Genomic DNA, 16,796 nt, shown 5'->3' on the forward strand with positions numbered 1-16,796 from the left:
AGAGAATGGTCTAGATGCAAAGCAGAATGGGGCTGATCAAGGCCATGGCAAAATTATTTACTCTGCATTGTCTTTGCAGTGTTTCAGGATAGAAGTAAAATTCCATTCCATTTTGTTTGAAAATATTATCTTGCTCCATTTATAAAGTTGAGTGTTCTGGCTCCAGATGATCCATTCCAGTCTGACAGTACAAGAAAAAGGTATAAAAAAAATTAAGAACATATGTTCTAGAAAAAATAAATAAAAGGTTTTATTTTAGGATGCTTTTGGGGATTGTGGTAGAAGATGTGTTTGAAGAACTACAGGCAACATTTAGCTGCTCCAATTATGTCTAGATACAGATAATATTTTACAGAACGCTGGGTGATTTGAAAGAGCGGGTCATTGCTTGTGGTGTAAACAATCATACCACTTTTGCCTCTGGTTAACATAGTTGGAAGGTAGTTTTAAAAATCCAACCCTGCAAAACCTGTTGGGGAAACGATGCGGTTTTCACAATGAGAAGGGAAGCTGCTTTCAAATTGCCTTCAACTCTCTTTGAAATTAAAAAGCTGAATAACTTTCCAGCAGAAATAAATTGGGGCCTATACTTCTGCCATTCTGTCTATTTTCAAGATACCTGTCCTTTGCTTCTATCCCCAATGATTATGTCAGACTGCCTCTGCTACTTGACAGGTGCTGTTATTAGGAAAAGGGAATGAACTCAGAAATATTGAAATGCAGTACCGTTTCATTTCGTTTCCTGGAAATGTTGCTATCTGCTATATCTATCAGTGGTGGAGGACATGCTGCACTTGATTATGGATTCCATTTCATTATACAGATTCCATAAATCTGCAGAGCACATTTATGGTTTATGCAAAACACAAGGAATGCAAATGAGAATACCAGAAGCTGATTGAACTTATGCATCAAGTTTGTACCTCTCACTTAGCAAGTCAAAGGAACAAAAAATGATACAGCCATTATAATGGACATATAGGCTAATGTCCACCTTCCCACTTAAAAAAATAACTCTATTTTTGCCCGTTGAAGGGTTTTCCATCTCCAAGTAACAAAAGGGTAGTCCAATAAATGAGATAATCTTGACCTACTTTCAGCCTGAACAGCAAAACCTGTTATGACAGAAAACTTTTATTTAAGCCAGTTAATGTTCTTGAAGTAAATGGGACCGAAAATCCAACCATACAGGACAAGCTTAGCTAACTTGTGCATCACAGCTGGTGGCTCATTCTAGCAAATCCACAGGGCAACTACACATTTAACCATTATATTTCTACAACAAACATTGGGAATGTGGGGCTAAGGAACAGCAGCTTCTCCCACTCTTGATTGCTGCTTATCAGACTCTCGCTAGAGCAGTCAATCAAGATTTAGACAAAAGGCAATCATTTGCCTCCGTCGCATGCTTACTGCAGGTAGTCATGGGTCATAGTTCAAAATGAGAGCATGCTCTTCTGCTTCCTGAAGATTGCTCTACAATGCTTCGCTTGGAACAGCTATTTCATGGATCCAATCCAAAAAGCAGCATGGGAACTTCTGCATAGGCACGGAATTTTAGAACAGGGATAGGGAAACTGTGGTCCTCCAGATGTTGCCGGACTCCCATCATCCCTGACTGTTGTCGTTGCTGCCTGGGGCTGATGAGAGTTGGGAGTCTAAAAGGTCCCCCACCACTGCCATAGAACATCTCAACTCTGTAATCATCTACATAGCTACCCCTGAAGCTCAGGGATGCTTCAAAAGAATTTTTCATGAAAGTGCAGGGAGAAAAGACCCAAAAGGAAGACCCACTGCCAACTTCAGTTCTCAGGAAATGTGAGGGTCTCTCCTTCTTGAGCCAGCCCCTCTGGTAACCATGGTGTTTTTCTAAGTCACTATCTCTATGACCCCTGCTTTTTTCAGTCTTCCTGGGTTCACAACTACTGCTGCGCAGGGAGATGAATGATCATGCACTCCAACAACTTTGTTTCTATAGATACATGCTTACCTTAAAAGCCAAGGTGATACTTATAAAAAGCAGAATAATCACAATGAGACATGTGGGATTGACAGACATAATATCTTCCTTGTAGGGAAAATTACCAGGCTGCAAAAAAAGAAGAAGAAAAATTAGTAATAATAACCGTGCACCTCTCTCGTTATAGAATACTTTACATGACAATATAAGGCCGTTATTTATTTATTGGTAGCCTGTTGTCAACACATGGCATTCTTGGGCAGCTGCGAGGGCACCAGTGGGGCCTTCCTGTGGGGCCTAATGTTTTCCCTGTGCCTTGAAATAATGTCTGGGGCTAGGGGTTGGGGACATGGAAGAACTTTTCCCCAGAGTTTCTGAAGCTATTGTTAAGTCTTTGGTATTATTGCCAAATACATTCAGACTGAATCAAGACAAATATATACTCCTGTTTGCATTGATTTCTTTCTTTTTTTTGCCAGCTGCTGGCAAGAAGTTTTCTTCTTCTTGAATTTCATTGAAGTGTTCCAATGGTTTCATCTCACCAGATGGCGTGTAACAGATTGGAGATAAATGTTACACAACTCTGCTCTCGGCTTCTTTCTTTAAAAAACCAAATACATCTTATTCATGTTCTGATCTAGTATTTTGATCGTTTCTGGCTTTGCCTCTGCAGAAGGAAAATTATCCGAAAGCCTTACACACCAAAACATAATGTCACTTGCCTGTCACACCCTAAGCAACCTTTTCATCTGTTTAACATACTCTATTTTTACTAAGACAATGGATGTGACTATACTGGGGCAGCCTGAGTTAAGGATGTGCAAAGATGAAGTCTGCCACCTCCCATGCTAAGGTTGAAAGATGCACAAGCACAGTATCAGAATGGGTCCACACCACCCCAATGAGGGCTAATGCCACAATAACTATACATTACTCAGAAATAAGACCACTGAATTCCACGAGGACTGTTCCCTAATAAGTGTGTTCAAGACTGCAGCCTGAATTGGTTGATCTTCAAAGGTGCCGCACAGGACTGTTAACAAGGGCTGGATCTACACATATCAAAGAAGCATTTCAGATTAACATGTTGCAAATGTTGTATGAGAAATCGGGTTGGCAAAAAATGGAACTCCACAGTGCCATCTGGTGTCACAGTGTCAGAATGCATATAAAGCACTTTTTCTTTGCCAATGTAGCTGAGTCCAAGGGCTCCTCATCCAGACCTATGGAAAAGGATTATTCCCCTCCCAAATTACTCACATCTACACCTTGTTTCCAGAATGTGGGTTAAAAAGAAGGGACTAAGTGGATAAGGACCACCTAAGGTCATTGGGGAAAGCAAAACAAGTTGCAACTAAGCTCCTGTTTAACTGGCAGCATCACTTTGCCGACTTAGAAGCAGGTAAAGGATAATGCATTTCACACACAAATGTTGAAGGGTGTTATTTGAATCGCAAAAATAGTAAAACCATGTGGAGTAATACTGGTAAAAAGTGGATTAACCTTTGACTGCACAGTAAGATCACAGCACAAAGGAACGCAGAATGATTCTTACAAAATGTAGTTGGGTCAATGGTAAATCTTTTTTTGGGGTATCCTTAGTGGGTCAGCAGGGCTTCTTTAATCCACGTAGTTCACTAGGAAGTTACTGCCAAGATTTGGCAACATTTATGTAGGAATTTGTGTGTGTTTATGCTGTCCATATACAAAGCGGCACTTGCCCCAAAGTCAGAATTCAAAAAGATGAAGCAATTGAACATCAAGATTGTGCTAAAATATATGACTGGGACGAGAAAAGCAGTAAAGTCTTAATCTATACTGCAGCTGAATGGACAAATGATTTGCTGCTGAATATTTGGGCAGTCCAGATGTGTGGCAGGTCCACATGTTAAACACATGAAGAAATATTTACTGATGAAACCGCTTACTGGCAGTGCTGTATAACTAAATGTGGAATTTCTTCAGCTAGGTTACATAAAAGCACCGCCTTGTTTTGAAGCTGGGAAAACAAACCCAACTGAAAGTTGGACCATGCGTGGAGTTTTGTTTACACCTGGCTGCAGGGAGAAGTACGTGGCTTCAGATGACAGCCATTGGGCAAACTGATGAGTGATCACTACCGTAGTTGTAGTGATCAACAGGGAGATCCACTTGGAAAACCACTGTGCAGATGGGGCTCATGTCAAAGACCCCATGGTGGTACCCAGAAGCAAGAAGAAGAAGAGTTTGGATTTGATATCCCACTTTATCACTACCTGAAGGAGTCTCAAAGCGGCTAACATTCTCCTTTCCCTTCCTCCCCCACAACAAACACTCTGTGAGGTGAGTGAGGCTGAGAGACTTCAGAGAAGTGTGACTAGCCCAAGGTCACCCAGCAGCTGCTTGTGGAGGAGCGGGGAATCAAACCAGGTTCACCAGATTACGAGTCTACTGCTCTTAACCACCACTGACAGAACTGTAAGGACCCCACAATTAGAGTATTTGTGTCCTGCTTTTCCACCAAAAAAGCTACCAGAGCCAATTAAAACAAGACATTCCCTGCCCACAGGTTTATAATCTAAAAACACGGCACATACGTGAAAGGGCCAGGGAAGGAAGAGGAAGAAAACAAACTCAGGTGCCAGTTCTTAAGTAGTGTGGTGCATAATGAGCCCCTGGCATAGAAACAGTTCAGAGGCAGGAAGCATTTGAGGGAGCTGTCCTTTTGGCAAAACTTACAGAACCATAGAATCATAGAGGTGGAAGGGATCTGAGGGTCATCTAGTCCAACCCCCTGAAATGCAGGAATATCAACTAAGCATCCATGACAGGTGGCCATCCAATCACTAATGATCCAACTGAGATAGCCCGATGGAATGGCTGCTGCCAGGTGATAGTTGAGGGAGATAAGTTCTGCTTTTTTATGGGCAGGTGCCAGGGTTGGAGCTCCATGCCCTCCTCCTGGCTTCCACTTGCTTGCCAGGCAGCCCACGTGCCATCACGACATCTCCTGACCTCCCTTCCTCTAATGTATGTGGTACTTCAGAGTGTAAAATTGCAACAACAAGATTCCTGACCCAATAATCTTAGGGCAGGGGTAGGCAACCTAAGGCCTGTGGGCCGGATGCGGCCCAATTGCCTTCTCAATCTGGCCCGCAGATGGTTTGGGAATCAGCGTGATTTTACAAGAGCAGAATGTGTCCTTTTATTTAAAATGCATCTCTGGGTTATTTGTGGGGCATAGGAATTTGTTCATCCCCCCCCCCAAAAAAATATAGTCTGGCCCACCACGTGTTCTGAGGGACGGTGGACCGGCCCATGGCTGAAAAAGGTTGCTGACCCCTGTCTTACCTCCTATATGTTCTAGGTAATGAACATGTATCAACATCAGCCTTGTAAGGAAAGAATAAGAAAGAAGAACTTGGCACAAGCAGGACTCTGACTTGCCATTGTCACCCTGTCATTAGTAAAAGTTCTCTTTGAAGTAACCCAACTCATGGCACTTACTATAAACAAAAACAAATGAACAAAAGAGGAGAATGGACAGGATCCAAGCGCAGCAAAAACCTGAATCTCTTCCAATCCCTGAGGGAGTCGGAGCCATTTCCACTTTTTAAGAATGCTTGCCACAGGGAAAAATAAAATCTTGAGAGAAGTGTTTTGTAAGTGCTTGCATTCCAGTATCACATCATTAAGCTCACTGTTACTATGAATGGGGTGCTTAATACAATGAATCCCAATACATCCTGTAAGTAAGACCTCTGGTTTCTCAAATTTGATGCTTGATGAAGCTATTGCAGTTCATGCAGCCATTAATCTTTATCACAGTCCATATCTCTATTTGATTTGAAATTGTTTTTACATATGAAATTATTTTTAAAGTTGATTTTTTTTACAGTGAAATCCATTCTAGGTAGAAGAAATTCATAAACAGAAGAAAATAAATAAAATAATTTAGAATTTAGCACCCCATGCCAGGTGGAGAACGGGGTGGGAATTAAGAAGCAAGAGACATTTCTCTAGAGGGGACAGAAACAGAAATTCTGCACTGCATTATTTTCCTTCTTCCGTCTATTCCATTGTTCTCTGGACCGCTATGAGCTAATTCAGCATTCTTGTGGGTTTAAAACAAACAAGTCCACATATGGTAACCAGGTTGGCAATTAAGGATCAGAGCAAAACTACATATAAGGGACAAGGAGCAGTGTGCGCTCTGTCTCTTTTAATCCTTCTTCCCCTTCATAATTACATCGGCCTTATAATGCAGTGTTTCCCAACCTTTTTTGGGCAAAGGCACACTTGTTTCATGAAAAAAATCTCGAGGCACACCACCATTACAGCCCCGTGACGTCAGCGCGCAGCGTCACGCCGGGAGGGACATGAATTGCTAGCAAATTACATAATCACCTCCTTGAGGGCTGGCTCATCTTCTCCGAAGGCAGAACCCCATTAATTAACAGCACAGACTCACACCATAGCCAAGACGAGGGGGGAAAACCTCAGTCATGCACAGTCATGCACATGTGGGGGCTAAATGAGGACGAAGACCGGGCAGAGAGCAGGGTTCAAATCACCCCACCTGGCCAGGACAATCCCTGGGTGCTCCCTTGGGCCACTCGCCTGACCCACCTCGCAGGGCTGTTGTTGCGAGGATAACACGGGGAGAACCACGCGCGCCCCCGGGAGCTCCTTGGAGGAGAAAGCGGGCGATGAATGCAATGCACGAAATATATGAGAGGCGACCAGGCTTTGCAGGTGAGGGGCCCCCGCCAGCCTCCACTTCCAACACCCGGCTCCCCTTCGCCCTCCCGGCTCTCTCTGCCGCCCACTGGGGACTCCCCTCACCTGCCAAGTCCGCAGCGCCGGTGGAAGTTGCATGCATGCATGCAGGGCGCCGCGTTGCCATTGCATTGCACTGCACTCCATGCAACGCCTGCACGCATGCATTGCCTTGCACGCCCGCCAAGGGGTCTCCCCGCGGTCCGATGCGTCCCCTCCGGCGCGGATGCAGCATTGCAAAAATAAAAAACCCCGACGCAGCCCTACCTGGGGGGCAGCCTCCGCCTCCGCCGCTCCGCCTCCGCGGGGATCCCCGGCCTCCATCCTGCCGCCCGATCTCTGCGGGGGCGCAGGCAGGCTGCGCGGGGTCTGCGTGGAAGAGCCCCTGCCCGCCCGGCCGCCGCGCTCATTCCATGGCCGGGAGAAGAGCGCTTCAAACAAAACGCCCGACCCGCCAGGCCATGCTGGGAAACGTAGTTCGCGCACCCCACGCGGGCGCGGAGCCCAAGGGCGAGGGGACTACGGATCCCGGCAGCCCCCGCGCCGGGGACGGAGGGGGAGAGGCCGGGTGCAGGGATGGAGGGACGGGTGGGCGAGCGAGTGAGTGAGTGGCAGCCGCCAAGCCTTGGCCGAGAGCCAGGAAGGGCCTCCCCGGAGGAGGAGGAGGAGGAGGGAGGGGCAGAGCGGGAGGGAGGGAGGGAACCCCAGGGGTCATCTAGTGACGGCGCCCCAATCGAAAATTTGACTTTAAAAAAAAAAATCTTTCAATTTTTTAATTTTTCCCGCGGCACACCAGGCAACATCTCGCGGCACACTAGTGTGCCGCGGAACAGTGGTTGGGAAACACTGTTATAATGCATCATGCAGCATGATTGCACTGTGTATCAGCCTACTTCCAGTGGCCAATGATTTAAAGAGGGGGAGAAGCAGTCCATAGCACAATAGCCTTACATTTCACATTCTTTTATTAGGACTTTTACACTTCCAAGTTTTTTTAATGCAGTTCTCACAAAATGTACCCCAAGGCATTAAAATGTATTTTTTAAATGGCTTTGAAGATTTTTGTATACAATAAAGCGGCATATAGATTTTACGAAATAAATAAATATTTTAGGATAAAGCAACGTTGCTATAAAATTAGTATTTTGTAAAGATCCATGGACATATCTATAGGCACAATACATTTGAATGTATAATACCATGATGTGATTTTAAAAAATGTGCAGTATAACAACGTGATAATACATTTCCCCCTGCTGTCAAATGGAGAACCATAAAGGTAGAGTAGGTGCTTTGAAAGCAATAAGATTTCAGTTTCTGTCCCTGGCATCTCCCATCAAGTTCAAGCCCCTGCTTAACGCAGGAGCCAAAGAGGGAAAAGACATTTGCTGAGACCCTGGAAAGCCATTGCTAGTCACTGTAGACAGTCGTGGTCTAATCTGGTCAGCTTTGACAATTTCTTGTATTCTAATATAGCTCCACCTAGAGCATTTGGGGATTTCAGACCCCCACTGTGAAGTATGAAAAATGGCTTGATAGGTCTGAACCTGTGTTATTTTTTTGTAATGCCAAGTTTAGAGTCTTTAAGAAGGTGCAACAACTCATGGTCAGCCAAAGGTCCACTGACACCAAAAATGGCACTTGCTTGGGTCAATGTCAAAATAACAATAAGAAAAGATACCAGTTTTTAGTGATCTCAAGAGTCCCACAAATATTTGAGGCTTTAGCCTCCATTTTGGATTCCTGATCAGACTTTTTCATGGAGGCAAAGATGTTCTCTCCCAGGACATCTCTTCTGCAAGGAACTCTGCACATGCTCTGAAACCCAGGGCTATGCTCAAGCAGGTAAAATGTAACAAATCAGACTGACTTTTCTAATGATACCTCATAAGGTTCTTTAAGATGGTATTCAATGAAGCGCTTCTGCTAGCACAAGGATTTTGGCTGTGCTACAGAACTTTTCCTCCCTCTTCTGTCACCACGTACTTCTGCATGCCCTAGATATGTTCTGGGGGTTCTCCACACAAACAGAAGTCCTTGCACTAGCAGAAGCACTTAATCGGATACTGAGTTAGTTAGATACAGACATAAAAGCTTTGGGGCATTTTCACATGTGAATATTAGAGTTTTTGCAAAAGCCAAAACTATGGCAGATAAGAACCATGATTCATCCAAACCTCCCTTGGGTTTTGTTTAGAACAAAGGAACAAACTGTGCTGCAAAGCTTTGCCCTTAGTTTCTCAAGGACAGCAATGAATAATGGGGGAAAGGGACTTACCAGTTGCTGCAGGTAATCCTGAATTGTGCTTGGGTACACAAGAATGCTAATAGCGACCAAGGTGTTGAGTGCAAAATCAAATATTTGGTAACAGAAGAAAGGGATGATCCAGGCTGCATGTTGCTGTATGTTAGAGAGAGAGAGAAAGAGGAAACTTAATGGTTATCTAGAGATTTCTAACACACTTTTACAGTGGTACCTCAGGTTACAGACGCTTCAGGTTACAGACTCTGCTAACCCAGAAATAGTACCTCGGGTTAAGAACTTTACCTCAGGATGAGAACAGAAATCACACAGCGGCAGCAGGAGGCCCCATTAGCTAAAGTGGTACCTCGGGTTAAGAACAGTTTCAGGTTAAGAATGGACCTCTGGAACGAATTAAGTTCTTAACCCGAGGTACCACTGTATTTTACTTTCCCAGAGAGTTCAAATCAGTTCACAAAAGAGCCAAACTATAAGGACAAAGAGATATCACAAAGATAAATATTTCATTAAAAGGTAAAGGGACCCCTGACCGTTAGGTCCAGTTGTGGACGACTCTGGGGTTGCGGCGCTCATCTCGCTTTATTGGCCGAGGGAGTCAGCGTACAGCTTCCGGGTCATGTGGCCAGCATGACTAAGCCGCTTCTGGCGAACCAGAGCAGCGCACCGAAACACCGTTTCCCTTCCCGCCAAAGCAGTACCTATTTATCTACTTGCACTTTGACGTGCTTTCGAATTGCTAGGTTGGCAGGAGCAGGGACCGAGCAACGGGAGCTCACCCCGTCGCGGGGATTCAAACCGCTGACCTTCTGATCGGCAAGTCCTAGGCTCTGTGGTTTAACCCACAGCTTCACCCGCGTCCCTTAAATATTTCATTAGACTTAGATTAAAAGTCAGTCATGTCCTGACCCCTTCTCCCCAAATGGCACCCCTGTGTTGATATTTCCACATACTTTCTAGCATCTGGAAGGCCTTAACAGGCAGATGGCTGCAAACATGAAGACCCTTCTGGCCCTGCCATGGGAGTTCGGAGGGATAGGTGTTTTTTCACATGATGTTGGCCACATGCCCAGTTAAGGCACTGTAAATATGACAGCTTGTTATTTTCCCACAAACTTATCGGCTGTTTTGCCTACCAGTTTTATGTATTCAATTTTTATGCAGGGATGGTTACGACTGAATGAATAAGGGGCCATAAGCCATGCGTTACCTTATATGCGCCGTATGTGGCCATTGCACAGATGAGGATCATGAGAAGAGAAATTGCAGTAGCGATGCACATATCTGAAAGAAACAACCAGTCAGTCTTTGGTACGTGGTGAAATGGTTCAGCTAATTCTAATCCCAAGGTCTTTCGAGAGGTGGCAAGGAAACGCTGACAAAATATGCAACACTTAATTTGTAATTAGCAGAAGGAAGCAAAAGATACACATCTGAAGAACGTGTACACTATCAGAGGGTGCAGGAATCAGATTCCTTTCCTCCTCTTTTAAGGAAGACTCACTGACGCTCAAAAAAGTATGAAAGAACTGGCACAAGACAAAACTGGATTGCCTTTGGTCTCAGTGTAAGTTGTATCATGCCTAATCACTTCTCCCTCAGTTCTGAGAGTGCCAGCATTCCTCTGATACATGAGCGTCCTCTGCTGGAGGATTTAAAAGTCTAGGATGTGTCTAGCTTTGTGATGGTGTGTGCATCAATTTCAAGATATCTGTGTCCTTGTTTGCTTTTGGGGGGGGGGTAGTGGTGTATTTTCTTTTTTCTTTTTTGGTAATGTGCCATGAATGCTGATGTCCTTGCCTTTTCTTTCAACAGTGCTGTAAGCTTCTATGATTTGCCCTAAACATTTGGCATTTCTCATTTGTTTTGTCTCAAGCAGTCCTTTGCCACATACCGTATTTTTTGCACCATAACACTCACTTTTTTCCTCCTAGAAAGTAAGGGGAAATGTCTGTGCGTGTTATGGAGCGAATGCCTGTGGGTGGTGGGGGAGATCTGCTGCAGTCGTGAGCAGAGGATCCATTGTTCCCCTTCCTTCCCTCCTCCGTGGTTACAAAGCATGGATCCACATGGATTCTCAGGATTTTTGCATTGGGCTACTCCAAACTCACTGTCAGATCACATGTCTGTGGCCACAGCATGAACCACAAAACTCATATATCCACTATTTTGTTTAGAATATTTTTTTTCTTGTTTTCCTCCTCTAAAAACTACATGCGTGTTATGGTCTGGTGCGTGTTATAGAGCGAAAAATACGGTACTTAGCTGCCAGTGAGCTCTGGAATGAGCTGCGGGGGAACATGAATGCTGCTCTTTTCTTGTAAAGTTTATGATCTGAAGCAGCTGTGACCATGGCCTCTAGTTTGGCCTAAGACTTGAATGAAGCAAGGCACCCCAGCCCCAAAGCAGCATTTTAGCAGTATTATTTTCTGAGCTCTGTATGTACACGCAGACATGCAGATTTGGTGGCGGGGGGGGGGGGGGGACACCTTATGTCTCAAACTGCATTAAATAAATTGACACTGGACTAGTACTGGATACCAAGCACCCAGAAGCAAAAATGATTATCACCACAATACTTTCCAAGGGAACACAAATATGAAGAATGCTCTTGGCTACTAACAATGACAAAACAAAAGTACAGTAAGTACTAGAGTACTAGAGCCATGGCCATTTAATTTATTTATTTTTTACTGTTTCGATAGGAGTACTTCGAAGTTTTCTTTTTGACGGGACATTTTATAAGCCAGTTTTAGGGTGTCTCCATTTTCACCTCCCTACTAGTGTAAACAAACAAACAAAAAACAAAAACAAAACAGTTTTAAGTTATTAATATTATGTATTGCTGATCAATCTTTCCAAAACATGAGCATTCAGGGGAATGAGGGAAAGTTGATAAATGAAACTACCCAATTAATAAAATATACTCGAGTTATAAAAGCTCTGATTAACTCAACAGGAAAAGCACCATCTGTTGTGATAAGACTAATAGTGGAATCTTATAACAACTTACCTAGGAGTAAGTCCGATTGATATCTACTTCCAAGTAGACACATATGGGATTGCACTATAAGAAACTATCTCCTTATTGGTCTGCCGACATCAGGAAGGCTCCTTCACTGTGCTCTATTTGGTGGGTGCTTAAAACAATTTTATTTAGACAAGTCTACCCAAATATGTAGAATGTTGATATGTGTTTTCATCTGTTTCGTCTTCTTTTTTTAATTGGGTTTTATAAACAGGAATAATGTTATACAAATAAGTATACCAAGTTTTTTCATGTCATTTGTATATCGCAAAAAGAGCATAATAAATGTGGAGTAATATCTAAAACGGGATGCGGGTGGCGCTGTGGGTAAAAGCCTCAGTGCCTAGGGCTTGCCGATCGAAAGGTCGGCAGTTCGAATCCCCACGGCGGGGTGCGCTCCCATTGCTCGGTCCCAGCGCCTGCCAACCTAGCGGTTTGAAAGCACGTCAAAGTGCAAGTAGATAAATAGGTACCGCTCTGGCGGGAAGGTAAACGGCGTTTCCGTGTGCTGCGCTGGCTCGCCAGATGCAGCTTGTCACGCTGGCCACGTGACCCGGAAGTGTCTCCGGACAGCGCTGGCCTCCGGCCTCTTAAGTGAGATGGGCGCACAACCCTAGAGTCTGTCAAGACTGGCCCATACGGGCAGGGGTACCTTAATATCTAAAACATATGGTTCATTATTAGCGGCCAGTGTATGAGTTCTTGGTTCATGAATTGGTTTAAACAATTAGGAAGGAAAGAGGGGGAAAGGTAAGTGGGATGGGGTCTGGTGGTTATGCTTCTGTTCTTCTACTTAGTGTATGTGTGGGGTTTTGTGTCAGCGTTACTTGTATTAGTTGTCTTACTATTTGCTTGTTGTATTTCCTTGGTGGTGAGGAAGGTTGGGTGTGGCTGAGGGTGTGGTTGGTTGTCTTTGGTTGGCTGTAGTGAGAATTGATTTTGTGTTTGAGAGGGTGTGTGTGTGTGTAGTTTCTACCGTATTTTTCGCTCTATTACACGCACCAGACCATAACACGCATGTAGTTTTTAGAGGAGGAAAACAAGAAAAAAAAATTCTAAACGAAACAGTGGATGTATGATTTTTGTGCTTCATGCTGTGGCCACAGACATGTGATCTGACGGTGAGTTTGGGGTAGCCCAATGCAAAAATCCTGAGGATCCATGTGGATCCATACTTTGTAACCACGTTTTAAGTGGGGAGGGAAGGAAAAGCACTCAAGGGACAAGGAACACGCATGGGGGGTGTGGAGAAGGATGCTGCTAATAATGCAGGTGATGGGTTTAAGGGGAGAAGGAACCAGTGTGGGGTGTGTGGAGAAGGAGCTTTTCCGGGAGCTGAGCTGGGAGGAGGGAGGGAAAGAGCACTGTTGCTTTAAAGGAGCCAACCGGACAGCAGCCGCTTACAGCAGTGTAAGCAGCTCCTCTCTCCCGTTTTGCTCCTTCTCTCCCTCTTTGCTGCTTTACACAGCTAATGGCGAATCCCCTGCAATCCAAGTCCTGCTCATGTGCTCAAACCTATCCTGTCTATCCTGCGTAATTTCCCCCTTTCCCTCATCCTATGCCCTCCTGTCCCCAGCGCGCTCAAGCAGCCAGCGGATCAGGGGAGACGCTGGGAGACATGCATTTCCCCCTCTCCCTCATCCCGTGCCCTCCTGTCCCCAGCGCGCTCAAGCAGCCAGCGGATCAGGGGAGACGCTGGGAGACATGCATTTTCCCCTCTCCCTCATCCCGTGCCCTCCTGTCCCGGCGCACTCAAGGAGCCAGCGGATCAGCTGAGACGCTGGGGACGCGTCATTTCCCCCTCTCCCTCATCCCATGCCCTCCTGTCCCCGGCGCGCAGCCTCATTGCTCCATTTAGAGAGTGCGCAGACCTTTGCTAGCTGAGGCTGCAGCAGCTGTTGCTGGCTACGCAACGCTTTTAAAAGTGCCTGCTGGCTTTGAATTGCCTGCCTCCTTCCGGCTTGCTATGGCTCCTGTCTGTCCCTCCTCCCGTGTAAGCAGCTGCTGCCCACTTTGCTGCCATGCCTCTCCTTCCCTCCCTCCTCCCCGGCTCCTCCGTAGGTCGCTTTAAAGCAAACAAAGCGAGAGCCTCGTAGAGCGTGTAAGCGGCTCTCGCTTTGCTTACTTTCAGAGAGCCCCTCCTCCTGGCTGTAAAGCAGGCAAAGCTAGAGCCTTGCAAAGCGAGACAGAAGCCCTGCAAGCGGCTCCCGCTTTGCTTAACTGACGGCAGCCATGGCTCCGGTCCAGTGCATTCACCCCATAACACGCACAGGCATTTTCCCTTACTTTCTAGGAGCAAAAAAGCGCGTGTTATGGAACGAAATTTACGGTAATCAGGTTTGCCAGATTGATTTGTATGCTGTTGGCGGATTCTTGTTGTTGTCTTGTTGGACTATGTATGTGATAAAGGGAAACCATACCTCAAACATATTAAGTTGTGTTGACATAAAGTGTGATGGGGGGGAGGGGGTTAAAATTAAATTTGGGTTAAAAAATGGGGGGTAGGTTTCAGAAAGTAGGTTTTCATCTGTTTATCACTGATTAATTCTTCTGAATGTTTTATATAGTTGTTTTTAACTCTCTTTTTAACCATTTTTTATTGTTTTATTCTTTTTGCAAACTGCTTTGAAGGTTGTTGTGCTTTTTTTTACAATCAAGTAATGTATACACTTTATAAAATAAATAAATTTAAGGTGCAAGTTGGTTCCTAGGCTTACAAGCTAAAGGAGAGGATGCAAAAGGAAAAAGGACTAAGGAGGGAGGGCAGAACAAGGCCCATGGAATGACCCTGATTCCTTCCGTTCCCTCAAGGGCAGCCTGCTAGAATGGCTTCTTCCATGTGACCACTTGCAAGCAGCAACAGTAGTTCACAAAACAGATTGAAAATTGTTATTCAAAGACCGTCTCCAAAGAAGGATTTGTTCCAAAATGTGTCGAGCCTAAAAGAGCATTTAAAAAATGTGTGCACCTGGAGAACTCCTCCCTCAACTGCTGTATTAACCTACACTGACTTTCATTGTCAAGGTTATCTCCAAGAATAAAGACAAGGTAGCCGGTTTCAATAAATCAGCTTCAGTTGCAGTCCTCTCCGCAAAACTCATCTTTAATGTCCGCTTATTTGTCAAAAGATTTTTTTAATTTTTTTTTTTTAAAAAGAAGGCTTTCTTTTTTGTGCAAATTCTAAACCTGGTTCTCAAAGTGCTGTCTTGGCACAATACCAGTTCAATTTAATGGGGATCTGCTTGTAAATTACTAATGAAATGACGTATACTTACTGGCATCGTCCATAAATTCCAAGTCACCCCCCAATTCAGCAGTTGTTAAGTGGTACTGGCCAGGGTCTGTCAAGGCGCTCAGTATAATCAGCAGAACCACTGAGTTGATGATCTGGGTAGGGAAAGGAAGTTGGGAAAGTAGAAGGTCAAAAACGAACAAATTCTGATGTTAAGCGTTGTCAGCATTTCATGGAAGTGAATAGAAGAAACAATATCTCATGAGAAGAGCCTGCAGGATCAGGCCGATGGCCCAACAGCATCCTATTCTCACAGTGGCCAACAAAGTGCTGCTTATGTGAAACACACAAGAAGGACTCGAATAATATTTTCTATTGTTATACCATGAGAATGATGTTGATAGGATGACACTTCTCCCTCAGTCTTCTTCCTATACAGTAAGTATGGAAAACCTCTGGTTCTTAATATAGAATATTTATTGATTTTAATATAGAATATTTATATCACAAGCCTTCATAAAATCTAAACAGCTACCAAGAATTTAAAGCAGTAAGGTAAAGGTAAAGGGACCCCTGACTATTAGGTTCAGTCGTGGCCAACTCTGGGGTTGCGGTGCTCATCTCGCTTTATTGGCCGAGGGAGCCGGCGTACAGCTTCCGGGTCATGTGGCCAGCCAGTGGCGTAGCGTGGGGGGTGCAGGGGGGGCCGGCCACACCGGCCGCAACATCTGGGGTTAGGGCAAATCCACGGGTTAGGGGGCGCAAATCCACGGGTTAGGGGGCGCAAATTACTTGCCTTGCCCCGGGTGCTGACAACCCACGCTACGCCGCTGTGGCCAGCATGACTAAGCCGCTTCTTGTGAACCAGAGCAGTGCACGGAAACACCATTTACCTTCCCGCCGGAGCAGTACCTATTTATCTACTTGCACTTTGACGTGCTTTCGAACTGCTAGGTGGGCAGGAGCAGGGACTGAGCAACGGGAGGTCACCCTGTCATGGGGATCCGAACCGCCGACCTTCTGATCGGCAAGTTCTAGGCTCTGTGGTTTAACCCACAGCGCCACCTGCGTCCCTATTAAAAGCAGTATCTGCATATAAACTCCTGGCTTGACACTCTGTGTTTAGGTGACCTGTGTGTCTCACGGACCAGATAGAGAAGGGTAGAGGGCCAAACACAGGTTACCTGCACACCATGAGGGAAGACGTGCTAGCCAGGGGCAGACACTGCTTTAATGGTTGGAAGCCGCTTTGATTTTATGAAGGCGGGTGAGGTAGAAATATTCTATATTAAAATCAATAAATGTTGCATATTAAAAACAACAACAGAGGTGCAGAATCAGCAATATGTGAGTCAGGGATGTAAAGATGGGAAACATTTCAATAGAAATTTTCATTTGGCAAATCTAGAAACATCCTATCGACAACCTCTCTTGGTGTGATAGTTTGTCTTTTTGATACTGAACACTGGGGAACATTTCAGCACAGCCATACCAAAGCATCCGTCGGCTTCTTTTCCTAATGTGTGCTCTCTCTCTCTCTCTCTCTCTGACCTGTATA

At 45.0% G+C, this 16,796-nt stretch overlaps 1 protein-coding gene across 1 annotated transcript in view; it reads right to left on the reverse strand.

The window, feature by feature from the left end:
- The window catches only part of LAPTM4B (lysosomal protein transmembrane 4 beta), a 56,764-nt gene that overhangs the window by 15,461 nt on the left and 24,507 nt on the right, over window positions 1–16,796 (reverse strand). Inside the window, exons 2-5 of the mRNA XM_028736438.2 lie at window positions 15,282–15,393; window positions 10,189–10,262; window positions 8,997–9,119; window positions 1,991–2,089 (exon numbers count right to left, since the gene is read on the reverse strand). Coding sequence (XP_028592271.1) covers window positions 1,991–2,089; window positions 8,997–9,119; window positions 10,189–10,262; window positions 15,282–15,393 — 408 coding nt within the window. The remainder of the gene's footprint in view (window positions 1–1,990; window positions 2,090–8,996; window positions 9,120–10,188; window positions 10,263–15,281; window positions 15,394–16,796) is intronic.

This window comes from Podarcis muralis, chromosome 8 (genome assembly GCF_964188315.1).
Source record: "Podarcis muralis chromosome 8, rPodMur119.hap1.1, whole genome shotgun sequence".
NCBI lineage: Eukaryota > Metazoa > Chordata > Lepidosauria > Squamata > Lacertidae > Podarcis > Podarcis muralis.